The sequence below is a fragment of the Corvus brachyrhynchos genome, unplaced genomic scaffold, assembly GCF_000691975.1.
Source record: "Corvus brachyrhynchos isolate BGI_N302 unplaced genomic scaffold, ASM69197v1 scaffold413, whole genome shotgun sequence".
NCBI classification, from domain to species: domain Eukaryota; kingdom Metazoa; phylum Chordata; class Aves; order Passeriformes; family Corvidae; genus Corvus; species Corvus brachyrhynchos.
The window spans coordinates 197,142-209,983 of NW_008237240.1; the positions used below are offsets into that span (position 1 = coordinate 197,142).

Below are 12,842 nucleotides of genomic sequence, written 5' to 3' on the forward strand. Positions count from 1 at the left end.
GGAAAGAGTAACAGAAAGAAGGATTTAAACTTGGCTTCACCAAACACAAATTGAAAGAACATAATATTAAAAGAAATAGGTTTTTTTATTGAGCAAAAGGATTATCCTATATTTTAAGGTGGCAGGTGAGCCCAAGGAATATGACATTGGGGTGAGATCAGAGATCAAGACAGGAACAAACCTCCTCTTTCACTAGAGGCTGTGAAATATCATGTGTGAGGAATCAAATAACCTATTTCTTCATTGACAAGAGGCACATAAGCTCTTGGTAAAGCTGAAACCAGAGGAATCTCTGAACCACAGAGAAGGAGACAAAGCACCCACTTTTCAAATGCTCTTTCACTACTGACTGCCAAAATCACCTTCAAGTGTTTTCCTCAGGTTAGAAGCACAATTCCCTGATAAAACTGTAGGGAAGACAACAAAACTCAAGAAACTTCCACATGGCCCTTCGAAATCCCTTTTCATATCTACCTTTCTTGCTCAAAGAAGGTGTAACCAGGCCAAATGCAAAGGGACCGTGCATGTGAATGATGAGAACACACGCAAAAGGCATTTAAAATATAACATGTACCACTGACATTGCTGTACCTGTTGCTGATAAAAACAAATGACAGGGGATCCACTGAATTATTGGTTGGAGTGGCCCAGCAGTCAGTGAGAACCACCTTGAGCTTGCTGTCTGCCCTCTGCATCCCCACTTCGATCAGCACGTCCTCACTGGCAGAGACGCTGAAATTTTGGGGGATTGGGGAGTTTCCAATAAACAACTGCATTTCTGTTCTGAAGTGTCCTGATCCGTGCAAATCCTCAAAGATGGTGTAAAGTCTGAAAAATCAATGATCCTTCTTTAAAGACCAACAATTTGACTGTAAGTTTCAGCAAGTCATAAATCAGTGCCTGTGACTCCACACATTTAAATAGCGAAGGGTTATCTGCAGTCCAGGGTGTCAGGACACTGTTCAAAAGGAAAGGTGAAAATGCATCGAGTTTTCAGCTGGGAAGGTAGAGAGCATGGAAACACAAGTGGGAAAACCCAAAGGGTAGAATGTCTCAGCAATTCAGATAGGGCAGAGAGAAATGCCTGAGCGGAGCAGAAGGGGAACAAGACTATGACCTCTCTGAAAGCTCAAAATAAGGACAGTAAAAGCTTTGTGCAGAAGAGAAGAGCCAAAAAAATGAGACAGGGCAAATCTGAAGAAAAAGTGAAAGGCATGAGAAAATGATAGAGCTCAAAGAGAAGTGGCCTGACAAAGACTTTGCTGAGGAATAGAAAGGAAAATACAATCTCTGGACAGGGCTAGGAAACAGAAACTGGGTTTGGTGCCAAGAGTTGAAGCACGATGATAGGCAAGAGAGGAGGTGCACTTGTATGAAGGGAGAACACTCCCCACGAGAGCAAAGTTTGTGGTGTCACATTTTTCTATGAGCACGGCTTTGATTTTCTGTGAAGTGTGGCTCTGATTCCATCTTACTTGAAGATGGGGCTTTCCACAAAAAAAAAGTATTTGCATGATGTATCTTCTGGTTTTTCAAGTTGACCAAATAAGGATTTGTGGGGGGTTAAAAATTGCCATTCTTAGAAGCCACACAGCAGTCTGCAGGCCCCCATCAGTGAAAAGATACATGATATGTTCCAAAAGCAGGAAAATGCTGTTATTTCTACAAGGGATTGCCCAGGAAGGCAAAGAGGAGTCAGGAATTCTGACTCCTGAACCAGCAGTTCCCAAAGCTTTATTTTCACCTGTGGTTTAGCCAGGTAAAGGCCAAGCTTGTTGGAACTCCTGGCACATTAGTTGGAGTAGGAGAGAAGCACATAGCAGGGATCTCCTGAGCACAGCACTCTCAGCATGGCAGACTGATCCAAGAACTGTCACTGGATACAGCTACAGTCCCTGGGAGTTTTCCCAATGCAGCAGCACTTCAAACAGAGAGAGTTGTTCCTCACCTTTCTGCAGTGTACCCAGAGGAAGTCAAGACATCATTCTGGAACACACAGTGAACGGGACTGGCAATGTTCAAGTGGTGGGTTATTCCCTGAGCAGAAACCTCATTCCGAAGGGTGGTTTTCACTACTGTAGTAGTCACGTTCTGCAGCACAGAAAGGAGAAAGCACAGCTTGTGAACATCAGTGTTTCCAGGGAGGTAGCAGAGCTTTCCATCTTCAGGTGCTTGGGTGTTCCCCACTCTCCTGACGGCAAAAATCAAACAGATTAAACCTCCAGTATCTTTCTTGCTGCACAGGGAGACAATGAAAATCCACCAGTCTTCCCCCTTTTCCTTTTTACCATATCACAGAATCATACAATCACAGAACAGCTTTGGCTGGAAGGGACTTTAAAAACCATTAAGTTCCAAACCCCCTGCCATGGGCAGGGACACATTCCACTAGACCAGGTTGCTCAGAGCCCCATCTAACTGGGTCTTGAACACTTCCAGGGATGGGGCAATGATCATTGCTTAGCAATGGTCATTGCTCCAGAAGTGAATTTCTGTACCTAGGCATGATCTGAGCATAGCCAGTGGTTTGGGGTCTGAAGAGAGCTAGCACTCTTTGTCCCCATACCTGGTAGCAACTGAAGTATTTGTCAGCATGAGACGATGAAATTGCTTTTAAGAAAAGACAGCTGCAAAGGGAACCCAGAAGAGGCATGGTAAGTGTCTCTCAGTTTGGAAAGGCCCTTGAGTTTTGCTGCCTGACCTCAAAGAGTCCCCTTCTCATTCGTGCTTCTCATCACACACTGAGAGGTAATTTTCCATCACAGGAAGGGGATTTCTTTCTCCAAAGGAATTTCAGCAACTAATAGACTGTACACCCAACTAAGGGTCTGCCACTGCCTCTCCCCTCCTGAAAGAGAAAAAAAAGTGTTCCAGAGCTTGTTGGCATTCCCTTGATCAGAGGACTTACGGTCTCAACTTGGGTGCCACAGTCGCTCCAGCCTGCCTGCAGCACAATGTGGGTGCCATTGCTGGTGCTCACATTGCAGCCAGGCTCCCCCAGGAACAGGGAACTCTCTGGGATAGACTCCTGCTGCAAGAATCTCTTCTGGATGGTGAGGACGATCCTCTCAATTTCACAAAACACACCCACTGCCTCTTTAATGGAAACCTCCTGGGCGGGTTTGACAAGGGGGACTGGAGATGCTCGAGGAGAAACATCAAGAGTTGCCATTGGATCCATGGTGAGAGGAGGCAGCACTGTGCTGGAGAACATGGTGTCCTCCAGAGCTTCATGCTCAGCAGGATAGAAGTCCAGTGAAGCAGGGGAGGAAACACGAGTTGAGGTTTGCAAAGATGTCACAGGCAGAACTGTGCTGCTCACAGGTTTCTCATCCGTCACTGTTGCCTTCTGGCTGACGGGAAATGCTGAAGAGTGCCAAAAATAAAGGAACTGTTGTAATTTACAAGTTCAGATTGGTCTCATCAGGCAAAAGCAAACTCTTAGGAGGAAACTCACAGTTACTGGCAGGAAACTAGCTTCTTTGGTTCTTTTAACCTGCTCTACTTACTGCCAAAGCTGGGGCTTTTTTAAAAAAGGAGCCCAAGAGACACATAAAGTGCCCATCAGTAAAGCTGAAGTGCTTTATTTCCTGGCAGCTGCAATAATTAATGTGTAACACATGTACATATAGCTTTTGGAAGATCAGTACTTGCACAATACCCCCCACTGGAAGTTGCTCAACAAGTGCTTGTATGTTTTTGCCTGGAGCTGTAGTAAACTGCCCAGTTCTGGCTGGGGGCATAGAAAGGAGTTTGATAAAAAACCTGGCCTCGTTTGTGACCAGTTACTACCCAAAAGATGGGACCTTGAGTGCTTTGGAAAACCCATTTTGGGAGAAGTGTGGGACAAACCTCCTGTGGCAGCCCCATATTGCACAAGTGTCTCCTCAGACTGATGAACAAATGCAGCAATCAGTAATGGTTCCAGGAAGAAAAAGTGGGCAAAGAGGGAAGCACAGGTTCAGATCAATGTGTGTGTCCAACACCCAACATCCAGCACAGGTCTGGGGTAATTCCCTGGTTACACCCTGAGTATTCACCCATTACTGACTGAGAGAGAATCAAGATAATAAACTCAATTTTCAGGGAAGCATGAACAACGTGTCTCATCGCTCAAAACTTCCCTTAAATAATTTTAGTGGCTTAAACATAAAAATACCATCTCTTTCCCAAACAATTTATAAAATCTGTACACATACATAAATTCTTCTGGAACTGCCCAGCTTCTAGAAATGCCCCGAATGAAAAAGTTGCTGATTTGCACAATAGAGGAAAGAAAATAAAGTTGGAGCTCCTGCAGAGCTGGATCTCCCAGAAACTTGCTATCACATTAATATCTTAGTTAAACAAAACTGAACAAAGGCTGGTGTCAATTGACAAATCGCTGTGGCTTCAGTAAAAACGTTCTTTATCGCCGTGGTTACAAAACCAAATATAAATTACTGAAGAAGCCTAAGAGAATTTAGGAGATTAAAGACCCATCATACATCAGCTAACAAATGGCCTGAGGAAAGAGAGAAGCCAGAGGAATCAGCTCATACAAAAAGGTAGTTTGTAATACCAGCATTTCCTCCCTGCTGCCATACAGAGGTCAAGCCACCTATCAAGTACTTTCTGTTACCTTCTCTATTACCTCCTCTGTCCCCTCTGCCTCTGCTAATGAAAATCAGCAATAATCTTGGCAATCCTGTCTATTTTTTGAGGCAAATATGAGAAACAGAACTGTTAATAGAACCTTACAGCATTAAATATTAATATAGTACATTCTCATCCTGAAGTGATCAACAGCCCAAGGGGATGCTTCTAGCCCCAGGGGCCTCCTCAGTTTTTCCCCATTTCACACTCCTGAGGAGATGCTGAGTAAATGCCCAGCATGAGTGAAGTAGAAAGCTTGTGTGACTGGTCCAGGTTGCAGTCTAGTTGCTGTCTTAATTTTTACCTGGCCAAAATTTTCATTTTTGAGAGGAGAAACATGCTTTTACTTCTCTTTCTCTTTCCAAAGTCTAAAAACCAGAGCAAACCTTACCATAGGCAGGACTCAGAAAGCAGCACCAACCACTGCTCTATGGGGACCTGTCCTTGCAACAAACCCTTTATTTTAGCCCAGGTGTTCCGGTTTGGCCAAATTTAGAAATATATATATACTCTGAGAGAAGGCACAACCACCCCTCCCCCCACCAGGTTCGGGAAAAAAAATAAATTTTCCTCGAAGGAAAGTGAAGAAGATAAAACTATTTATTTAACAAGCACACGGGAAAGGAAAATAATGTTAAATGGTAAAATCTTTCGCTGTAGAGGAAAAACCTGGGAAAGTGTTCGAGTCCTCCCTTTGGTCTCCTCGGAGCTGGGGCTTGGGCCGGGGCCAGGCCCTCTGTGCCCGGTGGAAAGTCCTCCCGATGTGCTCTGATGTTACAGCAATCAGGCAGTCCAGTAGAAAAGGGAGAAAATCCGAAATTCCAGAGAAGGAAAAGTTCAGCTCTCAGCCTCTCTCCAGAGAACAAGGAACTGCCGAAAAAACTGGCCAAAAGCTGACTGGAAAAAAACTGCCAGCCTGGGTGCTTCCTCGCTCCCCCCCCTGCCCCAGCTGGAAAAAAAACCTGCTATCTTTATGTGACCTTGAACAAGTTTCAAACTGCTTTGAGAAAGTTTTGCTCAGTTTTTTCTTCCCCCTCTCAGGCTCAGTTCAGAGGCATAGAAAGGCCAATAATTAATTTCTGGGCATAGGTAGCGATATGGGATACACATCATAAGGTCACCCCAAGACACCAGGTTTGAAGGAGGCAAGCACTCTACAAAGCACTACCACAAGATAGTTGTGATCCTACTAATTCCCACGATAGGTAATTTCCAGATTTACAGCTGTGAGTGTAGCAGGCAAAAAGAAATATAGAGCAGAGCATAAACATGTTTCTGAAGTAATTTTGCATGAGATTCTTACTGACAGCTTATAACAACATTCTTTGGAACAATTGGGTCGTGTCAGGGATTTGGTAATTTTTTTGGAGGTGACTTGTGAAACAGAATTCAGCAGAATTCTCTTAGTCAGGAGACTAATGTTTCTTGTTACTTACCTCAATTACATACAAAAGGAAAGAAGTTGTAAAATCAGCCATCATGCTGGGCTTGGCAAAGTGTGGGCTTTCACCTGAAGACCCACAGGTGTGTGAGGGAAACAACTACTCCCACTGCAGAAGAATTCACATGTTCATTTACTTCTTGGGATTTCTGTCTCATGGAAAAATTATCAGTGCAAAGCACAGGATAATGTGTTCTTGAAGGATTTTAAACAGTGCTAGTTACAGCTGTGTTCAGGGACCCATTTCCACTGGTAGCTTATAAACCCCTCAAGTCATGACCACTTTTTCTAACATCTGATGCCATTATGACTTTTTGCCTTTTCTTTTATACCCCTGTTGTACCTTTTTTACAACTTCTGTACTCCTAGTGCTTTTCGCCTCCTACATTCTTGGACTTGTTTGTCAAGCTTAGGAGAGTAAACATTTTAGAAGCTTCGTATTTAGGGATCAGTGTGCCCCAGACCCCAAGGTCCTCTCCAGAACACATTCTGTAAACCAAGATAGAACCATCCAGGGGAAGGTTCCTTGGGGAGGGGGGCTCATTCGAGCCTCTCATTGGGGAATCTTCGATAGATCTGCTAATTAGTAACACCTATAATGTTATACCTGATCTATTGTGTGTGTGCACTGCAGTGTGCATTGGAGTGCATTCAACCTGGACATGTGCACCTAAGGATCCTTAAAATAAATACAAAGATAAAATCCCTTTTTCCCTCCTAACCGTGTTTGATTCTTGATTTTAAGACCAGGAAAAGGCATCACATCCCCTTACCTTTTTCTCTCTAAAACTGATTCTGGATATAGGCAAAAAGACCAGTTGGTTTTATCCTTTTGGATCAGTGGTACCTCACTTCCTACATCACCTATGGGTGTTCTCTGAAAAACTTATTGGATGGATAAGCAGGAGCAATATAAGGAGAGAGAAAGGCTTTTCATCCATGTGTTTGACAGATGCTTTCACCTCAGAAGATACAGATTAATAATAGCCTTTGTCATCTGTCTAGTTCTGAAGAGCTACTGGGGCACAAGCTGCTCCTTACTGTGCATGGAGAGGCTGCTCCTGTCGATGGTGAAGTAGGAGCTGTGTTCCAAGGCCTCACGAAAAGTGGTGATGACGTGGTGGACATCCACATCTTCTGCAACCAGCAGATTGAAGCTTACCACTGTTGTCCCATTAGTAACACCCGTTACCAGCACTTTAATCAGACCAGCATCCATCTGCTGAAGCACCTCAAGGGGCAGAGATTTATGCACCTGGAATAAAAACAAAATGTATGTGGAGGTGGGCAGATGGAGCAATTACATTTCAGGCTGTGTACACTGCCCAGAAATGAGTGTTGTGCTTCCTTCTCTGGAGAAAAGCAGCAGAAAATTGACCTTTCGGTTTGTAACATTTTCATTCCAGAGCAGCTGAAGGATGTGGTGCATATTTAAGCATGAATATTAAACAAGCCAAGTGATTAAGCTATCTCATCTGTCATTTGGCACAAGACCTTGCCTCTGCTAACAGAAAGGGAGGGAGGAGGCTGCAGGGACGCTCCCATGTTCAGCCTCTCACAACGCCTCTGGGGAGAGGAGCAATCCGGTACAAGGAATTGCTGGTGGAAGTAAAGATTCTCCTGACACTCCACACTGCCTCAGAGGGCTCTCTCAGCCCAGAAGTGTTACAACTTAGAGCAGGTAACCTTCAAGCCTTGCTTTAAAGCTGATTTCTCACCAGAGCCAAGCAAAACCCACCTCTTTTTAAATGCCCAGACCAGGGTATTAAGGGGGCAGATGGGGGCTACACTGTGGCCACCTCCAACCACATCTTCCTCTGCATGATTCCTGCAGGAAATCTCTGGAGCAGCAGGGCTGGATTTCAGCCATGAGTTTAAGGCCAAGTTTATTTCAGTGGTAATGCTCGGGGATGCCAGCAGTGATTCCCACCAGGAAGAGCCCAGGGAAGAGGCAAGCACTAGGAGGCATCAGGAGAAGCATCCTTGTTTGCCTTGCACCCACACACAGAGCCTGGTGCATTTAGTGCTGGATTCTCACAGCTTCTGCACCCCTGGTGCCCTGCCTGCTGTGCTCTACCCAGCCCTGACTTCCCTGCTGTCTGATACCCAGCCCTGAGGTGGTGCCAGGATTTGCAGGTGTCCTGCAGCCCTTTCCTGAGCCCTTTCCTGAGTCACCAGAGCTGATGTGTTTCTCGTGCTGGGTGCCAAGGTAACATGGCACAGAGCAAACCCCACGTGTGCCCCTGGAAAGGGCTCCCATGTGCCTGCAAGTCCCACACAGCAAAGCTTGGAGTGCCCCACGGAGCACGCAGGCAGAGCTGGGAGGATGGAGACAGCTGACTCCTGTCTAAAAACCTGGGCAGAATGTAGGCTGGCCTTGTCAGACCCAAAATCTCCCATTTCACTAAGACAGGGCCTCTTGGGCTCCTTTGACTCTTTCTTTCTGCTGTTTCACAAGCAGGTACTGGAATTTGGAGGTCAGACCTAAGTTTTCAGCTTTCATAGTTTTTGTCTGAAATTCTCAACATTAAACACAGACAGCTGTGACATCCTCTTAGCCCACCCTGATTTCATCCTCTTTCACTGTCTATCCTGAAATTTCATTTCATCAGTTCTTTTTTTTCACAGAATCACAGAATCACTTAGGCTGGAAAAGACCTCTGAGATCATCGAGTCAAACCTTTGGCCAATGCCCACCTTGTCCCCAGCCCAGAGCACTCCAAACCTCCCTGGGCAGCTGTGCCAAGGCCTGAGCACCCTTTCCATGGAGGTATTTCCCCAATATCCACCCTGAGCCTCCCCTGGCACAGCCTGAGGCCGTTCCCTCTCCTCCTGTCCCTGTTCCCTGGGAGCAGAGCCCGGCCCCCAGCTGGCTACAGTGTTTGTTTGTTTGGTTTGTTTCTGTCCTTATTCCTATTTTTCCTCCCAAAGCAGGACTCGGAGCTTGAAAAGCGTCGGGGCACATTCACAGTATTTGTATTTAGCCACTAGGTGACACTACAAAACCCTTTAGCCAAGAGACTCCAGGATTTCCCAACAGGTACCACACCCTGGGTTGTCAAAATAATGCTTGATGAAGCAGGGCTAGAAAAAAAAGGGGGGAAACTGAACTTTTGGACAGAAATATGCAATATGTAATACCCTTGAGTATGGGTTTTTCTTACAAGAGAAATTATCTTCAGGTCTGTCATTGTACCTGCAATTTCTGTAGCACACAAAGGAAACCTAAGCAGGGAATGCACTGATAGTCTGGTAACTGGGAATAAGTCAGTAAAAGGTAAATTAATTTGAACAGAAAACTGCATGAAGCCTGTTTTTTCACTCAGAGATTAAAAATCCCTCCCCACTGCCTGTGGTTTGGCTGCACCTTCAGGAAGAAGGAACCAGAGCAGACATCTGCCCAGCCACCATCACCAGCAGCTTCCAGGATGTGGATGTGGGCAAACTCAAACTAAAAAAAAAGGGTGAAATTACACTGGAATAGTGAAACTTCCTTAATCCCTGTACCAACACTCATCCCATATTCAGATGGCTTTAACTGCAATCATTTTAGGTGCATTCAGCTACACAAACATAGGCTTTGTGCCTTCCTAATGAGGTGGTCACTTTCATAAGGCATTATCATTTATTAGTTTCACACCTCTTGTCACTCAGCTAAGTTTAAGACACCCAAATTCAAAACAAGCTTTCCACCTGGGAATTTATTGCACCTCAGTGAATGTGTTTTCAACTCAAACCTTTTGCTTTCCCGACTGATTTTCTTGAGGACAAGCCATGGTACTCTTTTTGGGGTGTTGTAAAACACAAGCTGAATGAATCCCAGGACTTAAATACTCTTTTACCTTTGGCCATGTTGTTTTTTAAGTTGCATTACAAGGAAGGTGGTGGAACTGACCTGGACAATGACAGTGCAAGTTGTAACATCAAGTTTTTACCTCCTTCTCATCTACTCATTATTTAAAGGATGATGTTTCCATTTGCTGTGCTGCCAATTTAACCACATGGCACTTAAGTGCTGGGGCTAAAGAACATTATACACATTAGGATTTATAAATCCTCTGAATTGTAGATGGTGAGTCCAAAGTTTAAAAAAAATCTCTGCCAAACTGTATTTAACTGGAACCTGAGAGTGCTTTTAAAGCTCATAAAACTTTCCTCATTTACTTTAAAAGACCCATTTCTGGTCCTCATAACCTGAAAAGAAAATATACAGATTTTTCTGGTCTCCTGAATTTTCTTTGGCATCTAGAAATGCAATATTTGTAATATTATTTACAGCAGCTATGCAATTATAGCCCATATACAGTGGCTCAGAGGTGGAAGGAATCAACACTAACACATCTCTCCAGCTGATCCACAAAACCAGAGTGCTGGGAAAAGGAGTTAGTTCCTTATAATCACAAGCAATCACTTTCTGCATGAAAACTTGAGACCCAGGTAAAACTGACAAAAAACTTCGTTTTGTTCCTTTACGCAACCATTTTACAATTTTTCCTAACTACATTAGTACTCCTGATTTTCTGGACTAAGATACCTGACTGAACGAAGAAAATATATTAATTTCAGTCCATTTCAATACTGTGCTGTTCTGAAACAGCCTCGGGCAGAGCCTGGTGCTGAATGAGAGCGAGGTCAATGGAGAATTGCTCCCTTTTCACTTTGCTAATCACGTCACTCTCGTTTTGTCACAGTTTTTCTGATGTGACAGCTTGGGGCCAAAACAGCTCCAGGAAAGCTGTGCTCTCCTAACACACCCAGAAAGGTGCAAACCAGTCAGGACCAGTGGGAAACTGATGTCCAAGAAGGATAAATGGATCACCCTCTTCCCTCTCTGCAGCTGTCTGTGACCCCAGGCTGGGCTGGCCTGTGCCCTGTGCCCCTGTGCCAGCTGTATTCCAGTGGCACATCGTGGCTCTGTCCCCAGTAAGTCTGGGGAGGCTTCTGCAGGATTTGAAAATCCATAAAATTGCCAGTGATGGATTTATCACCACACTTATCAAGGCCTCTGAAAACACAGACAGTGAAGGGGAGATAAGGAAGGCAATAAAGCAGCCCAGCATAACCAGAAGTTTTCCAGGCATGGGTGTGTTTGAGGGAGCACCAGAAGGAGCAAACTTCTGATAAATTCACTACAATATTAGATTCTGTCAAAGGCAATGCCCGAGAATCCTGAGAGGGTTAAAGGCACAGCAGATATTATGTTGTGCTTTGATATCCTGCGCTCTAGTTAGAAGTGAGGGCAGAGGTGACTTTTCAAGAAACCACTCCCTTTCCAGATATGGGGCTACAAAATCCAGGATGATTACAAGAACTCCCAGCCTGGAGGTACTGCTGCAAAAGATAACAACAATCATTCAGCTAATTAGTATAGTGCTGTTCAGGGCAAGGGTATCAGAGCACTCTGTGAGTTCCATTAACTTTCCACCACACCCCTGGAGGAGATCAATAATTCAGTATAACCAGGCATGAGAAGCAGAGGACATGGAGGCGCCAGAGAATCCCAAAATCCTGATCTCCCTTTAAAGCTTCACACTCATCTCAGGCAGTCAGGGGAAGCCAGACCCTACAGGTGTGTCAAGTGACACACGAGTTATCCAGGCTTTGGGGGAAAAGACCATACACGGGGTTTTACTGAGACAGGTAACAGGTCACGTCCTCCTTCCCCACTTACTTCATCAACAAAGAGCTGTGCAAAGGTCTGATATTCCTCACTGCTTGTATTGCTAAAGCCTGGAAAGTATTCCATGTTTGTTATCCAAACTGTGCCACTAAGCTTCTGGAAGGCTGCAAAGTAAGAAAAAAGACAATTTAAATACGTGTTTTATGGACTGTAGTGCATGGACAGGTGTGTGACAGTGTCCAGCATTCCTGGCCACACGCATCAACTCATAGCAGCAGAAGGCCAGCCCTCTGAAATGTAGCCAAACCCCCAAAAGTCTAAAAAGAAGACATCCAGCATCTTAGTCTGCCCTGTCAGAGCCCCAGATGATTCTCAAGAAAGGCACTGACCTCCTGTAGGTCTTATATCTGCCAGCTCTGCCTTGGATGCTGCTCTATTTGGGCACTGGAATTGCTCTCCCAGGCTCAGCTGGTTGTCCCACCAGTCCCTCCAGAGGGAAACCACTGCAGCACCAAGTCCTCCTTGCAGCCTCAGAGGAAGGCTGGGTGGCTGCCTGAGCTTAGACATCCACACCTTGGACAGCTGTGGTGGGACAAGATGAATCCCAACTGGGTGTACACATCCCCATTAATTCACAGCTGCTGAATGGCATTAAGGCAGACTCAAACATTTTAGTTTCTTTCCTGATTTCTCTGTGTTTCCCAATATCTCTGGGTTTGGCATTGTTACTGTGGACACTGGAGGTGATCAGAGATGAGAGAAAGGGCTTCTCAAGGCATGGGTTGTACCCCTGGCATCCATTTAGTGATGACTGCTATCACCCAACACTGTGACCATTGCCAGCAAATTGCCTTCACTCTGCCCCCAGCTCCTAACAAATCATCACTCCTGGCACAGCAAGACCTAATGTTTCAATGGTTTATATAAATATAGGATAGTCTTCACCCAAAACTTCAAGAACTCTGCCATCTGGCTAAGGATTCAGTTTAAAATCGTGAATCAAGTTACCAGTCTTTACTTTCTGATGTAGCAACCTGCTTTCCTCCCTGCACACACCTGAGTGCATCTCCACAGGATACCAGGCACCAGGTTCCAGCTCTGACACTGTCAGACTCCTATATTCAGTTTTCATTTCCCTTTTTAGCT

General features: G+C 44.9%; 1 protein-coding gene across 1 annotated transcript in view; it reads right to left on the reverse strand.

Annotated features, from left to right (window-relative positions):
* LOC103612875 (uromodulin-like 1) overlaps positions 1-12,842 on the reverse strand; it is a 51,737-nt gene that overhangs the window by 9,442 nt on the left and 29,453 nt on the right. Inside the window, exons 13-17 of the mRNA XM_008630586.2 lie at positions 11,748-11,860; positions 7,118-7,331; positions 2,909-3,366; positions 1,949-2,091; positions 592-828 (exon numbers count right to left, since the gene is read on the reverse strand). Coding sequence (XP_008628808.2) covers positions 592-828; positions 1,949-2,091; positions 2,909-3,366; positions 7,118-7,331; positions 11,748-11,860 — 1,165 coding nt within the window. The remainder of the gene's footprint in view (positions 1-591; positions 829-1,948; positions 2,092-2,908; positions 3,367-7,117; positions 7,332-11,747; positions 11,861-12,842) is intronic.